This window comes from Metarhizium acridum (genome assembly GCF_019434415.1).
Source record: "Metarhizium acridum strain ARSEF 324 chromosome Unknown scaffold_13, whole genome shotgun sequence".
NCBI lineage: Eukaryota > Fungi > Ascomycota > Sordariomycetes > Hypocreales > Clavicipitaceae > Metarhizium > Metarhizium acridum.
Window position 1 is genome coordinate 556,240 of NW_027094016.1, and position 16,768 is coordinate 573,007.

Genomic DNA, 16,768 nt, shown 5'->3' on the forward strand with positions numbered 1-16,768 from the left:
GATCTGATGACTGAGAGCTGTGGTATTGCGTGGTTGATGGCTTTATGCTCTCTTTTCGCAGGTTCAGAGATATCCGGGAAAGCCTGGTTCGTAAGAGGCTTGCAACTAGCCCAGTACTGGCTCAGAGCTATGATTTGTATGAATAGGAGATAAGGCGCGGAGCGATACCCAGTGGCAGGCTCCGGTAGAGAATGTTTATGCGCAATAGCTCGCATCTTGCACCGGCACGGTCGGCATCGTTGTGTCCTGCTAGAGTTCGCAATCTCCGCCACCAGTGTCATACGTAGCACCGACTTGGAACAGACTTCAAAAGTGTCTCCGTCAACGCAGTCAATCCATCCTGTGTAATAATATCAGCTAGCTTACTGAATGGAAACTTTTTAACAGCTCGTTTAATTGCCCTTTTGTATCTCTGGTGGCCGGCCTGAGCTTTCCTGCTGGTGGTGATGTTCAATGATGCCCGATATACCGACGCATCGCCGCAAAGTAACAGCACAGCTGCAAAGGTACATGTCAACTGGTGTTTGTGTCACGGCTGGATAAGCTTTATAACTCCCATGCCACCCACCACCAACGACACGGCCGATTGAGCACTATCGGCACATTCAAAGGTAACTTTAGTCGACACAAAGTCTATATATGCCACTCAGCCGCATGAAAATCGTGCTCACGCCATAATGTCGTCGGCGGCATGATATTGAGTGACAACAGTTGCTTCGTATCCTGTGCTTCTAGCAATAGAAGCGTTTGATGATTTAAGACAACACGTGGGCGTCGCTGGCAGTAACGCTATGCAAAAGTACAGCCAAAACTAGTATACAATTTGGCTAATTTTCCACCTGCTGCGATCTCTCCTCCGTCTTCCTTTCAACCATTTAGCTGCTAGTTCTGAACAAAATCGCCGGCCAAGAATTACCAGATAGAGCATCACCATGCCTGCTAAAATCCAGACATTAATAAGCGCCATCAGGCGAAAACCTGAAAGGGCCCCAGATGGAAAATCGGATCAGGAAGCTTCTGGAGAGGTCGAAATGAAAAGAACCTCGATCGGTCATGACCTCGCCCACCTCAAACCCAAACAGGCCATGACAGTCGCACATGCTATTACAACACTTGCGTCGGGGGAGCCTCTAGATGACAAAGACCTACTACTCGAAAGGGGAGTTTCGATGCTTCAGACTCTGCCACCCAACAGCGGCTTGAGCAGCACCTTCTCGGACAGTTTCATTACCATGCTGTGGAACGACCTGCCTCATCCTGCCACAACGACGGCTGGCATCACGGCAAGATATAGGCAGCATGACGGTAGCGGCAACAATCCTTGGATCCCTGAGATGGGCAAGGCTGGATCACCTTACTCTCGCAGCGTTCCTCCAACAAAGCCCAAGGGCCCGAATCTTCCGGACCCCGAGTTAGTCTTCGACAAGCTCCTGCGGAGATCCGGGCCTTTCCGCCCACACCCGTCAGGCCTTAACCGCATGTTCTTCTCGTTTGCTACAATTGTCATTCACGAATGCTTCCAAACCTCTCGGAGTGACCAGTGGATCAACGAGACGTCGAGTTATGTGGACCTGAGCACGCTGTATGGGAATACAGAGAACGAACAAAAGCGTGTGAGAACGTACGAGAACGGCAAAATCTTCCCGGACTCTGTGGCCTCTGACAGGGTTATGATGATGCCACCAGGTGTAGTTGCCTTGTTGGTCATGTTCTCGAGAAATCACAACAAGATTGCCGAGGATCTGTTCTCAATCAATGAAGACGGAAAGTATAAGCCCTCGGATAGTCTCAGCGGAGAGGAAAAGAAGTGGTAAGTCATTCAAGATTCTCCATCGCCACATCAGAAGATGGTACTCATGTATTCACAAAAACAATTCAGGCAAGACGAGGATATCTTTCAACTTTCCAGAAACATTAATGTCGGGTTCTTTGCTTCCGTCGTGCTAAAAGACTATGTTGCAGCTATTCTCAACACTCCTCGCGCTAATTCAACCTGGACACTCGATCTTGGGGCTGAAATCAAAAAGTCTGGGCGGCGCATGGAGCGTGGAATTGGAAACGCCGTGTCAGTCGAGTTTGCCGTCCTGTATCATTGGCATGCTGCTCTTAGCTCGGCCGACGCCAAATGGATGGAAGACATGCTGAGGGCCCATCTCCCAGACCTGCAATCGCTCGACGACATCACGGTGGAGATGTTTGAAAAGGCCGCAACGGCCGCGGGACACAAGCTAATGACCACGCCACCGAAAGAATGGACGTTTGGGGGCTTGCAGAGGGGACCATATGGTAGGTTTTCTGACGTCGATCTTGCCGAGATTATCAAGGATTGTATCGAAGAGCCGGCACACGCCTTTGGAGCACATGGAACCCCGGAGAGCCTCAGGATAGTGGACATCATGGGCCAGTTGCAAGCCAGAAATGTGTTTAATGTCTGTACCATGAACGAGTGAGTGCAAATCTTGGGTTCTGCTTCATTGGCGAATCAAACTAATGGCGGCTGCTTGCGGCTCTAGGTTCCGTCGGTTCCTGAACCTGAAGCCATACAAGGATTTTGAGGATTGGAATCCAGACAAGGAAACCGCGAGGGCCGCGGAGCTCTTGTATGGCCATATCGACAACCTCGAGCTGTATCCCGGCTTGATGGCCGAAGTGACCAAGCCCTCCATGCTAGGAAGTGGTGTCTGCCCCGGGCACACTACGGGCAGGGGTATTCTTGATGATGCCGTCGCCCTTGTGAGAGGAGATCGATTCCTTAGCTACGACTTCAACAGCACCACCTTGACGAACTGGGGCTTCTCCAAGCTTCGCACACTTCCCGCCGGAGCGTACGGCGGTATGCTGCCTCAGCTTCTGTTCAGTGGTCTTCCGGGTGCTTGGACTGGCACCTCTGCATACGCACTGCTCCCGTTTTATACACCCATTGCGGCGAAAGAGATATTGACCAATAATAAGATTGTTGAGCGGTACGATCTGCAGCGGCCGGCCAGCGGGAGGGACATCATTGGCATCCATACGCACGAAGGCTGCAAGAAGGTTTTTGAAGACAGGGAAACCTTCCAAGTCATGTATCAAAAGGCAATTCGCGAGTGCACAGATGGACATGACTTCATGATTGGGTGGGATGATGCCGAGCGACACAACCCTCGATCAAAATTACTCCACGCAGTATTTTTCGAGGAGAGTTTCGAGCAAAATGTCGCCAACTTCTTCCGCACCCATGCCGCAAAGCTGATTGCCGAGCATTCCGTGACGTATTCGTCGGGTAAAAGAAGGTCTATTGACATTGTCCGCGATGTGACCAACGTCGTGCCCATTCTCTGGCTGGCGAACCGGTTTGCCATACCCCTCAAGAGCAAGGACCACCCCCACGGACTGTTGACAATACCCCAGACCTTCATGGCTTACCTTGTTCTCTTCATGTATCAGAGCTTCAACATCATTCCTGAAAACGAGTGGGCGCTGAGGGAGGGAGCTACATCAGCGGCACAAACTCTCCGGACGGTTTTCGACGCCCACCTCAAGACGCAACGAGGCGTGAGGGAGCGCGTTGTGGACTGGCTTGCCAAGAACAGCGCATTCGAGGTCAGTCCAGACGCCCACCGACTATACCATGCTCTCAACGAGTCCAAGTTGCCCATCGGCGATTTGGTCGGCGATTGTATCGGCATGGGAGCCCCGGTTGCCGGCAACATTACCCAGCAGGCCTCTCTGCTGATTGACCTGTTTCTGAGCAAAGGATATGAAGAGTACAAGGCACGCATTGTCGAGCTAGCCCACAACGACGACGAGGCGTCGGAAAGAGAACTGCAAGGCTTTGTGTTTGAAGGCATGAGACATGCCGGGGTCGTTCCCGGACTACCGCGTGTTGCAGCCAGGGATGTCACAATCGAAGACGGCGCTCGCGGACCGATTGATATCCAGAGTGGGCATACGATTCTCGTCGCCACTTCCAATGCCGCCATGGATCCCGTCGCCTTCCCCAACCCCGACAAGTTGGACCCTCACCGCCCCTTCTCGGACTACTCTCTCCTTGGCCACGGCCTACACTACTGCTTCGGGTCTAGAATGGTGGGAGCGTCGCTCGCCGCCACTCTCAGGGAGGTTTTCAAGCTGAAGAATCTCCGGAGAGCGCCAGGAACGCAAGGGCATTTCACGGTTGTTCATCATACGTTGGCCGGGGTCACAATGAAGAAGTACCTTGATTCTAATGCGAAGGAGTCTCCGATTCCGAGTTCTCTTACTTTAGATTATGATGCCGAGTAAGCTATCTAGTAGCGGCATACAGAGATTGGAAATAAATTGCCACTAGCCACTCCAAGGGTCCGCATCTCAACCACCTACGTCTCTTTCATAACTGGGCAAGTTTGCCTCACACACTCCCAACGCATTTTCTCTCGGCCTTTGATTTCCGCTAGTGATCATTTTAAATGAACAGGAAGCTTTCAAAAACCTCTTATCGTATTCCGCTGTGCTCTTGTTTCCCTATTAAAAGGGCCCCGGGCGCTGATGATGGAATCTATACGCGCCAAGAGGTTATGAGCTGTCACGTCTGATAACTTTGCTAAATGCCTCCTAGCTGCGAGTGTTACAGACAAGAATCAAGACGGCAGGGTATTGTTGACGTGGGTGATGCTCCAGTCTCCCGCTGTCACACGGCTGAGACCACAACAAAGGCGTTGGGCGAACAAAGATTACACAATAACAAAGAAGGAATCACGGGGGCCTTACGTCGGACCTTGGCGAGGGCTGCTTTTAGGCCCTTAAGGCTCACTGACTTCTTGCATTTATAAAGACCTCTGATCCTCAAAGGTCTCTTGGAAGATAAAGGACCGTTGACCTTTGATACCCCACAGTTGTTGACTGCTAAACTGATTATTGAGACCACGCGTTCCAAGCCCACTTATACATCCCTTGTCACACCCGCGGCTTTGAGAGCCTTCACAAGGACTTTGGGGGACTTTGTTACTTTTATAGAAGCCACCATTGCGTGTTATCCGACCTGCGCAGGTGGCGCTGACTATTTTCAGAGCCGTAATGCGCGTGTCGGCCTGTGCAATGTACACCTTGCCCTCCAAAGTGGTCAGTGGTCAGTATGTAACCGTAGCCTTGTTATCCTTGACATTTTGGTGGGGGCTTCTTACGCCCACGGGGCTCTGTTGCTTTCACCCAGCTGTCTTTAAATGTCAAGGCGTAGAATCCCGCTGAATTAGTGTTCGGGGCTTAGTTCCGCTGCGGTCTGGTCTGTTCTTTGACTCCTATCGTGGGATGGCTCACTACAACTTGCGGTTGGGGGGCCTATTGGCGAGCTTATAGAGCTCTCCGCTGACGGTGGCATGAATGATGGAAACGTGACCTTGATCGGTGGAAGACGTGGTTGAGGGTTGTTGTTGATGAATGGATTGAGTATATTCCTTGAAAGTGCTAGTTGTGTCTGCTAATCTTGTCAGCCCGTTGCTGCAAGTCACCGTCCATGCGTCTGAATAGCTTGCTAATACCGCGGTGGATAATAGAGTCCGTCGAGCAGGAGTTTGCCTTGGCGGAGTGGCCCGAACATTTCGGACTGTTCGGGTGATCAACACGACGTCTTCCTGAAGTGGTCGGACACGATGACGTGGCCTGCCTCGATAACCCCGCATGAACATACTGGAGATGTTAATTTTACTCTGGCCATTTGAGGAATACTATCTTTTCCTCCTCGAACTAAAGCTGTAAGGGAAAGGGGCCGTGACGTTGTGATAGCAGGAGTTGGGCATCAAGTCATCGCAAGAGTACCTGAAAAGTGTGCAGCCTTTCGACATTGGATTTCCGAACAACCAGACGTTATCGGGCCCGATCCTCGCGTCACGCGTCAGTTCACAAGGCTGGCTATCGCAAGCGCAGCCCTTGAAGTCGAGCAATTCCCCAAGCCAAATGGCCTTGCATAAACAGGCTGTCGCGCAGGACCTAACTCGACTCAAGATGAACATGGTTCTGAGTAGAGTGTAAAAACGGGTACCCGTGGGCACCCGTGGGTATCCAAGTTTTTCTTGGGTTATTCGTGGGCTACCCATTTTATCATGTAAGTGGTTTGGGTATACTACGAGTAATCTAAGAAAAAGATAAGTACCCTAAAAATACCTATAAAATATATAATAATATAATATAATAATATAAATTAATTTCCTTAAATTAATTATAATAATTAATTATAATAATTAACGTTAACTCTTTAATATTTAATTATATTTATAATAAGTTTTAAGTTTAAAGTATTATCTCTTAATACCTAATATAACTTTAATTATTAGGTTTTAAAAAGTTAATTAAAGAGCTAATAGAATTAACTATTACTTTCTTTTCTTTTCTCTCTTTTCTCTCTTTTCTCTCTTTTCTCTCTTTTCTCTCTTTCTCTTATTCTTAACGTTTTTTACGCTTAGCTATTACCTTCTTATTTTCTTTTATACGTGTAAGTTTAAGTATTTTTTCCCTTTTAATATTATTTAATTTTTCTTTACGTCTTTATTCTTTATTTATTAATAAACGTTTTATATAGGCTTTATTTTTAAATTCTTTACCCTATTATAAACATTATAATTACCTATAAGATAATTAATATAAATAATTATTATAAATAATTTATTAGCCTAAATACAACACACATACATACTAGTAACTCTATACGCGGTACCGCGATCTAGTTACTTTCTAATTCTTATAACTTACTTTTTAAGGCTAATAAGGTCTTTAAATAAGTAGTAAATTACTTTAAATAGAGTAATTAAATGCTTTTGAAATACTTATAGTTTTAATTACACGTATTATAGGCTATAGCTTATTATAAGTATAAATAAGTAATTAAATAACTTAAATAATTTAGCTATATAATATAAGCTTATATAAGGTTAATTAAATAACTCAATAAAATATTAATAAAAGATCTTATAAACTTAATTATAAAGGTAAAACTTATTAAATTAAAGACTTATACGTATACTTATTCTCTTATATTAATAACGTAATTATAATTAAATATATTATTTAACTTTCTTTAACTTATAAACGTAAATACTATTATATAAATTCTTCTTAAATAAGTAAAGCCTATTACTTTTATAAGTTAATAATAAGCGGTAATAATTAAGTAAATCTATTATATAATCTCTTAATTTATAAACTAATTATTTAATTATAGTTTTAGCTCTCTTATCTCTTTACTTAACTTTAAAGTCTTTAATATTATTAGCTTAATCTTCTCTTCTTTTTTCTTTATAACGTTAAAACGTTCTAGTCTCTTAAAAGCAGAGCATTAACAAAAAAACTACACTACATGTAGTTTTTTAGTGTAGTTTTTAGTGTAGTGTAGTTTTTGTAGTTTTAGTGTAGTTTAACTACACTACAACTACATTTGTAGTGTAATGTGTAATTATAAGGGCTTTAAAGGTAGACTTATAAGCTTATAAAAATAACCAAAAAATACTATAATTTTAGCTCATTATAATGCTATAAAAATATCCTTTATAAGTTAGTTAATAAGTAAGATATTAAAGTTTAAAGAATTCTAAAAATAAAGATATTAACTTGATTTATTTTAAGTATTTAATAAGAAATAAATGCTTTTTAAATGTTATTTATATATATATAGTATATGTAATTAATATAAAAATTTAAAATATATTTTCTTTTACCTTAATTATATGTAAATAATATTTTAAAATATTTTTAGTTTTTATTTATATTTTATTTAATTAAAATAAATCTATAAAAATAAGTAATAAGTATTTTTATATTCTATATAAGTTATCTTAATAGCTTATTAATATAAAACGTATAACCTTATCTAATATATATTTAATAAAATTTATATAAATTATTTTATATATAATTATATATGTTTTTTAATTTAATTAATATATATTATTTATATTAAAGTAAAATTATATATATTATTAATTTATATATTATAAAGTATTTTATAAGCTTAAATATATATTTAATATAATTAATTCTATATATATAAAGATTAATATAAATATTAAAAACTTTATTCTTAAGTTTTTTTTATTCTATATATTAAAACTATTATAACTTTATGAAAAAAAGGAGTTTAAAAATAAGAGTAGTATCATTTTAAAGCTTATAATCTTAGCTATCTAAAAATATTAACTCCACTTAATTTCACCCATTAATTATAAAGATAATAGCCGTGGTATTTAGTGGGGTAAGTTAACTAGGGTAAAATGCTATAGCGTTTTACCCCACTTTAATAAAAAACGCCATAATTTCTATTTCCTAAAATCTCTACGAATACTTAACTAAAATTTATAAGCTTATAACTAATTAATAGCCCTTAAAAAGCCCTTTAATTTAATACTAACTACATAATTATAAGTTTAATATTCTAGGAGTTATATTCGGTTAAAGTTTTAAGATACAAAGATTTCCTATAAGCTACATATACATGTTTTAAGTGATAAAACAGCATATTATCACACAATATAACGCCTTTAATACATTATAAGCATACCGGCCTTTTCAACTATTTTACTATAGTTGCATTTTCTCGTAAAACTATTCTATTATTTTCCACACGAATATGCATGTTTAAGGGGTAAGTTAAGCATTAAAAAAATGCCTAAATTCTAAGGTTTTTAAAACCGTTTGTATTATAAATTTATTCTATATATTAACTGTGTTCTCCCGCTTTAAAGTTTAGAACCTTTCTTTTTTACATTAATCTTCTTACCCTTATAACTCTACGAATACTTAACTTTTATTTAAACTTTTCTTATTATTAAATAGCCTTAAATTTAGGCTATCTTATAAAAACTTTTTATTATTTAAAACCTACCTTTATAATGGATTAAAATTCTCTTGGAATTACACCTCTTATTATTACGAATAATTCAAGCTTTTCTCAGTAAACTTTAACTAAAAAAGACTATATAAATAATAAAAGCTATTAATTTCGCATAAAATCATATATTATTTAACATAACCTTTTTTCTTATAAGGTTTTAGCAGTTAATTTAGAAAAACCACGAGAAATCACCTTTTTTTGCAGCTAGCTAAGCTGTAACTTTACTTTTACCTGCCTAGCTAGCCGTTTTTAGTTCTCCAATGGTTTAGTATATTATAGGAAAAAACATTCTACTATTATAGTATTAAAAGCCGAAGAAAACGATAAAATAACTAGTAAGTTACTTCTTTTATTATTTTATATCTTATTATATTATTAATTTATATATTTATAATATTATAAATTTATAATTTACTAATATACTTATAAATAGCCCCTACTATTACAGAATCACCTTTAATTTCTGACTTTTCAACCGAATCTAGCTTTTCTAGCTTTTTAAGAAGCAATAAAAGACCTAGAAATAATACTATTACTAGTAGTAGTAATGGATTTTCTAAGGATACTACTCTTATATTAGCTCTTAAATTTATGCTTTAAAATAACCTATCTTTTGCTACTATAACTAGTGAAAGCTTTAAAAAGCTTTTAAGTTATTATTATAAGTAAGTTTATATTATTATATTAATATATAACTTAAATATAATATATTATACTAATATTAAGTTATTTTAGTTATAATATTAGCTTTTTTCATTATAAAGGCCTTATATCTCACATGAAAATATTATATTCTAATATAAAAAAGAATATAATAAATCAAGTTAGAAAAATGGGTTTTATATCTATTTAACTTAATATTTAGACTTCTATTAATTCTAAATTATATTTAGGGGTTATAGCTAATTGGTTAAACCCCTAATTTGACTTAGAATATTATTTAATTGGTAAGTATTCTTATATTTATATTATTATTATTATTATTATTATTATTATTATAATTTAAAAGCTAATTATATATTAAGGATTTAAATATTTACCTACTAGCTATACCAGCCATTTGATTAATTCAATTTTCAATGAATTATTAACTGAATATAATATAAACCCTAAAAAAATTACAAGGTTAGTAGTTTATAATTATATATAAAATAATATTAATTTACTAACTTTTTAATTATAGCTTTACTAGAGATAACGGTTCTAATAATAACACCTTTTTATCTTCTTTTTTAAACTTATATTCTAAAAGGTATAAAAAGCCTTTAAATATTTAATATACAGCTTATATTTTAAATATAGTAGCTAAAGATATAATATTTATATTTATTAACGAAATAATAAATACTAAAAATATCAAAGATTATATAAATAGCGAATTTTTACATTATTCTACCAAAGAATTTAACGATTTATCTGCTAAAAAAAGAATAAAATTTAATAATTTAATTCCAGGTATTTATTATAACTTATATTACTTATTTTAAGTTATTTTATATAATTTAAGCTAATTATAAAATAGGAATTATTGGAAAAGTTAAAAGAATAGCTATTTTTATTAAAAATAACTAATAACTTTATTTATAATAGTTAAAAGCTTTAAAAGAAGCTAAAGATAAAGGATTTATTACTAGAAATAGTAATCTTACAAAAATACTATTAGGTAAGTTATTAATTCTATATAATAAATATTATTTAAAGCTTTAAAAGCTTATAAATATTATTTCAAGCTTTTAAAGCTTATAAATATTATTATTAACATTAATAAGTTATAATAAGTATTAATAACTAACTTTACTTATATTAGTAAACGCAATAAGATAGAATTTAACCTATAAAATGCTTCACACAGCTATTTTATTAGTAGAACCTATTAAAATATTATAAAAAAAAACGAATTTAGTAGCTTTTAAAGATGCTAGCTTAACTACGTAAGAATAGGCTAATTTAAATACTTTAACAAGTATTTTAGAGATTTTTAATTAGCCTACAATACAATTATAAAGCTAATCTTATAATACTATAAGTTTAGTATGTTTTTTTCTAATAAGAATTTATACTTTACTTTAAGATATATTAAAAGATTAAAAAAGTTAGCTTAAAAATGTAAGTTCTATAATTTTATAATTTTATTTTAAATTACTAATTATTTTATAGTTAAATACTTATAATCTATTAGTTAAGGTCTTTATTTTAGCTTTAGAAAAAGGCTTACATAAATTAAATTACTACTTTCCTAAGGATATTAATAGTAATTATAATTTTTAAAAGCCTTATTTATTTACTGCTATATTAGACCCTAGACTTAATTTACAATCAATTAAAAATCAATTAAGTATTAATTCTAATACTATTAATCAACTATTAAAAGACTTAAAAGCCGAATATAAAAAGTAAGTTATAATTTATTATATATAATATAAATTTTAAATTTCTTAATAATTAATTATATAATAGAACCTATTACGAATATATAAAAGACCCTAAAAATAAAGCAATTCCTTATATAGAATTAAAAGAAATTTCTTTTAATTCTAAAAAATCAACTAAAAATACAAATAATACTCAAATCGAAGTTAATTTACAATAACCAGCTAATTCAGCTTCTTATAATAATATTAGGCTTTAAAAAAAGCCTAGCTTATTTAATAACTTATTTCTAAAGCAAAAAACTAAAGCTATTAAAAAAACTAGAAAAAATGAGATTTCTAGTTATTTAAAGCTTAATTTTAAAGAAGATACGGTATTTTTTATCTTTATAATATTATTTATACATTTATAATTATAAGCTAACTTTTAATAGTAAGATATATTTATTTAGTGGGCTAATTCCACTGAATCTTTCCCAATTCTTTCTATAATAGCTCGAAAATATTTAGCTATTCCAGCTACTTTAAAAGCTATAGAAGGGAATTTTAACCAGGGAACTAATATTATTACTAAGCGAAGAACTACTTTATTACATGAAAATATTCAAATTATTTTATTATTAAAAAACTAGGTTAAAAATAAGAATAACAGAGTGGAAAATAAGAGATATTATAATTTATTTTAAAATTCAAAAGAAAAAGAAGAAGAAGAGGAAGAAGAAGATTAAAATAAAGTTTTAACTAATTCTAATAAAAATAAGGATATTTCTAAGTCTAATTATATAGATATTAGTGAGGATATAGAAGAAGAAGAAGAGGAGGAAAATATTTATGATTCTAATACTTAATTTAATATTAAAAGGGTTTTTTTATTATTATTTTTTATTTTATATAAAAGAGTGAAATTTTAGCTTTATAAAAGTTTAAAAAGTAATATTTAAAGTTAACTATATAAAGAGTTATTTAAATTTATATTTAATATTTTTATATTTAAGTTATAGGGTAATATTTTTATATTTAAGTTATAGGGTAATAAGTTAAATCTCTTTTTTTAAGAAATATTTATATATAAATAATAGGATTTTTTTCCTTTATTAAATTAAGTAAATTATAATTATAATTATAATATAAAATAATATTTACTTACCTAATATAAATCCCTTAAATTTCCCTTATACTTTCTCTTATTTTTATATTTTTATTAGTTTTTTAATCCCTGTTTTTAGCTTATCTAAGCTAGCTAATCCCTGCTTACTAATACTAATATTAGTAAGCAAATTTAGCTCTATTTTAGCTTACTAATTATATTAGCTAATAATAGCTTATAAATTAATTAACACTACATATTACACTAATTTTTAAAATATAATGTAGTGTAGTAAAACTACACTATACTATACTACACTAAAATTCACTAAAAACTACAAAACTACACTACTTCCAATGCTCTGCTTAAAAGCTCTTATAAAGTAATGTTTTATAAATTTAATAGTTACCTCTTAAAATAATTAATAGCATTTAATAATATTATATTAGAACTCTTTTTATATTAGTTCTTTTAAAACTAAGTTTATAAAGCTTATACCTATAGGTAATCCATTAATCTATTAGTTATTCTTATACGTGCCCTTATAAAAGGTCCGCTATATTACACGTAGTCTCTTAAGCTAAAGGGAGGTAATAGTACCTTACTTAATTTATGAGAGCTTTACTTTAATTAAAGGTTATTATATTTAAAATTACCTTTTAGATATTTTCTTTACGATTAAAGTATTTGTTTTTTATAATTAATAATATAATATTAATTTTTACTTCTTTTTTAGCCTTTTTAATTTCTTTAAGGTTTTTTAAGTAATTAAAGAGTTATTTAATAGTTAAAAGCTAATTTAATATTATTATTTTCTCTTCTTTAATTAAACTTTTATAGGATAATAATAAAGAAAAAGATAAACTAATATTAAATAATAGAAGTTAATTTATTAGTTTTCTTAATATTAATTTTAAAGGCTTTAAAGTTATAAAGCCTTAAATATTATTCTTTTTATTATTATTCTCTTAATTAAAGTTATTAAAACTCTATTATTAAAGCGTCTTTTTTAGGTCTAGTATAATAGTATTCTTCTTAACCTTTTTTAAGACTTTTATAAGGTTAATAACCTTTTTATTTATTTAATCTCTTATAACCTTAAAGTATTTAATAGTTATATTAACCTTATACCTAATAATTAATTATTATAGGTTATTATAAGTAATTAAGTATTCTCTTAAAACCTTAAGCTACGTTCTTTTTATATAATATTATATTTTAAATATAACTATATTCTTATTAATTATAATTTATTTAATTAATCTTAAATAATTATATCTTTATTAGCTAATATAAGTGTTTCTTAGAATAAAGTCTTTAATTAATATAATAGTATTCTTCTTTACTATAAGTACGTGTAATTTACCTTTACTTTTATAAAGACTTTAATTTAAGAATCTAAGGTTATTATCTTTCTCTTTTATTACTTTAAGATATACTTTAAGCTTATTTATAGTTATATCTTATAAAATTTATAGAACTTTATTTACTCTTTTATCGTTTATAGTATAGCTTTTCTTTAATAAATATAATTAATTTCTTAAATATAGCTTATAATTACTTCTAGCTAGAGTCTTCTCTTTAAGTATTATTATCTCTTAAGTATAAATATTCTTTAATTTAACTTATTTTCCTATTATTTTATTTAAGTAATAGCTTATAAGTTCTTTAAAGTAATTAATTAAGAATACTAGATACGTATAATTATATTTCTAGTTTTTAGTTTATAGTATATATAATATTAGAATATAATTAAACTTATAGGGGTAGTTTAATAGTTAAAGTACTTATTATTATCCCTTAATAAACTACTTAAAATATTAGTTTTTATCTCTTATAAGAGAGTTAAATACGTATAGTATTTTACGCTTATAATTAAATGTAAAGTATATTTAATAGCTTAAAAAGTATATAAACCTTATAAAGAATTATATTTTCTTTTAGTATATATAAATATCCTATAAATTATATTAAACGTTATATATAATATTTATTAGGGTATTATTAAGTCTCTTAACCTTATTATTAATTAATTTATATAGTTTTTACTTAATAAGTTACCTAGCTTATATAATAAATAAGTGTAATATAATATTAAGAACCTTTTTAATTTCTCTTCTTATAATATAACCTATTATTATTAGTTTAAATTAATTTAGCTAATAATCTAACCTTTTTTTAATATAGCTTTTAGCTATAAATCTATGAATTTTTATTAAGTAATTATTTTATAACTCTTTAAATATTATTATAAATATAAGTAATAGTTCTTTATAATACTTATTAGAGATTTTTAAGTTCTTATAAACTTTACGTTTATAATTCTATTACTTTTAAAGTTAATATAATAATAGTTAAAAGAGATAAAGGTTAATAAGATTTTACTTAATAAGCGGTTTCTCTCTTTTTATATAGAACTTATTAGTATATATAAAGTATATTCTTTTATATATAATAATAGTTACGTTTTTAGTCTTTAAAAATAAGTACACTTAATTCTTTTTTAGTTTAGTAATATTAGCTTATACTTATATTTAAGCGATTATAATTAAATGCTTTATAAGTTTAATTTCTTTAAAGGTACCTTTCTTAATTAAGAATACTTAAAGAGCTTAAATACTTAATTCAATTAATACTTAAATATCTTCTTATAAGGTTTCTTATATCTTATAAGTAAAACTTAAAGGGTAAGTAAGCTAAAAGATTTAATCTTTAATAGCTTAAACCTAATACTACTTAAAATAATAAGTAAGAAAGCTTTATAATACTTTTAATAATAATAATATTAAGGGTTATAAAGCTTTAAGAAGAAAAGATATAAAAGCTATATTATATTAAAGAGAAGAAAAGATATTAATATATATAAAAGATAAAAAGATTAAATGCTTAAGAGGTGTAAAGAGCACTTTTTTATATTTATAATATATAGTATTATAATCTTAAATAATTTATTTAAACTTTATAGTAAATTATTATATAAATTTTTACTTAATACTACTTAATTATTAGTTTTTCTCTTTTATAACTCTCTTCTTTTAATATCTCTCTTTTTTTATCTCTTAATTATTTAATTATAGGTAATTAAGTTTATTATATTTATAAGAACCTTTTAAACGTTATTTTAATTATCTTAAAGATAATTCTTAAAGATAAATTTATATTCTTTATTACTATTAGAATTTAATAAGATTATAATAGTAAGCTTTAAGTTAATTCTTTTATTATTTATTAGGTACTTTACTTCTCTTTATTTAATTAAGGTTTCTTTTAGGTATATATTAACCTTCTTTAGCTTAAATACACCTTTTACTTTTAGATTTATAGTAGGTATAACCTTAAATAAGGTAATACTCTTATATATATTAAAATAGCTATTCGTATAAAGCTTTTAAAGAGTACTCTCTTAAATAAAGCTAATTATTAGGGTAAGATCAGAGCATTGGAAGTAGTGTAGTTTTGTAGTTTTGTAGTTTTTGTAGTTTCGAATATAAAAAATTATATTAAATCTAATAAAATACTTATAGAACTATAAGTTTTACGAATAACTAGCATGAATCTAAAATTATAAGCTTATAATAAAAAAAGTGGGTCCTTATATACTATTATAAGCCTAAAACTTCAAAAACTACATTTTGTAGTTTTTATAGTGTAGTGTAGTGTAGTAAGTTTTTAGAAAACTATATAATCTAGTTTTTAAGCTTACAAAAAGCTAAAGGGACCCACTTTTTTAAATAAGCTGATTGGCTATAATATTAGCTATTTTATGTATTTATTATTATAATTCAAGTATTTTATTAGATTTATTATTAATTATTTAAGCTTTTTTAAAAAATGAAAATGTAGTTTTCTTGTTAATGCTCTAGGTAAGATAAGGCCCTTTAATTATTTTTATTAGTTTATTTTTAATAAGCTTAAAGATAATAATCTTTTATACTAAAAAACACTTTACTATTAGCCTTATAATACGATTCTTATTCCCGTTAAAATAGCCTATTTAAACGGTTAATTTCTCTTAGCTATAATTAATTACCTTAAGCGCGTTTATACTTTACTTATTTTATTATATAAAAGATTAAATTATATTCTATACTTTAATTACTTTAACTTCTTTAAGAAAACTATTATTATATTTAAAGAATACGTTATAACTTCTTTTTATAATTATATATTCTTTAAAATATATTTATATAGGTCTTATAATAATTATATTTAAAATAGCTCTTATATTACTTTTTATAAATAGTATTTATACTTAGCTTATAAGCCTTAAAATTTTAATTATAGTTTTTTATTTAAGCCTTTTCTTAGAAAGAATTACTTATTTTTAACTATTAAAGTATATATTAATTTAAATATCTCTTCTTATATTACTTTAAAGAACGCTTTACGTATTATAATTAATTACTCTTATTCTTATAATAATAAGAGACTTATTAAGGCTATTACTTATAAGATAATTAAAAAACTTAATAAAAA

General features: G+C 30.4%; 2 protein-coding genes across 2 annotated transcripts; one reads left to right on the plus strand and one right to left on the minus strand.

Moving 5' to 3' along the window:
• Positions 1-932: 932 nt before the first annotated feature.
• J3458_002780 (uncharacterized protein) lies at positions 933-4,263 on the plus strand (the record flags this gene model as incomplete). The annotated part of the gene is made up of 3 exons (XM_066117378.1): positions 933-1,810; positions 1,880-2,446; positions 2,514-4,263. 3 exons carry the CDS (start codon positions 933-935, stop codon positions 4,261-4,263), a joined length of 3,195 nt encoding a protein of 1,064 aa, XP_065977162.1.
• A 1,010-nt stretch (positions 4,264-5,273) lies between these two features.
• Positions 5,274-5,642, minus strand: J3458_002781 (uncharacterized protein; the record flags this gene model as incomplete). The annotated part of the gene is made up of 1 exon (XM_066117379.1): positions 5,274-5,642. The coding sequence occupies one exon, from the start codon at positions 5,640-5,642 to the stop codon at positions 5,274-5,276; it is 369 nt and encodes a 122-aa protein (XP_065977163.1).
• Positions 5,643-16,768: the final 11,126 nt, after the last annotated feature.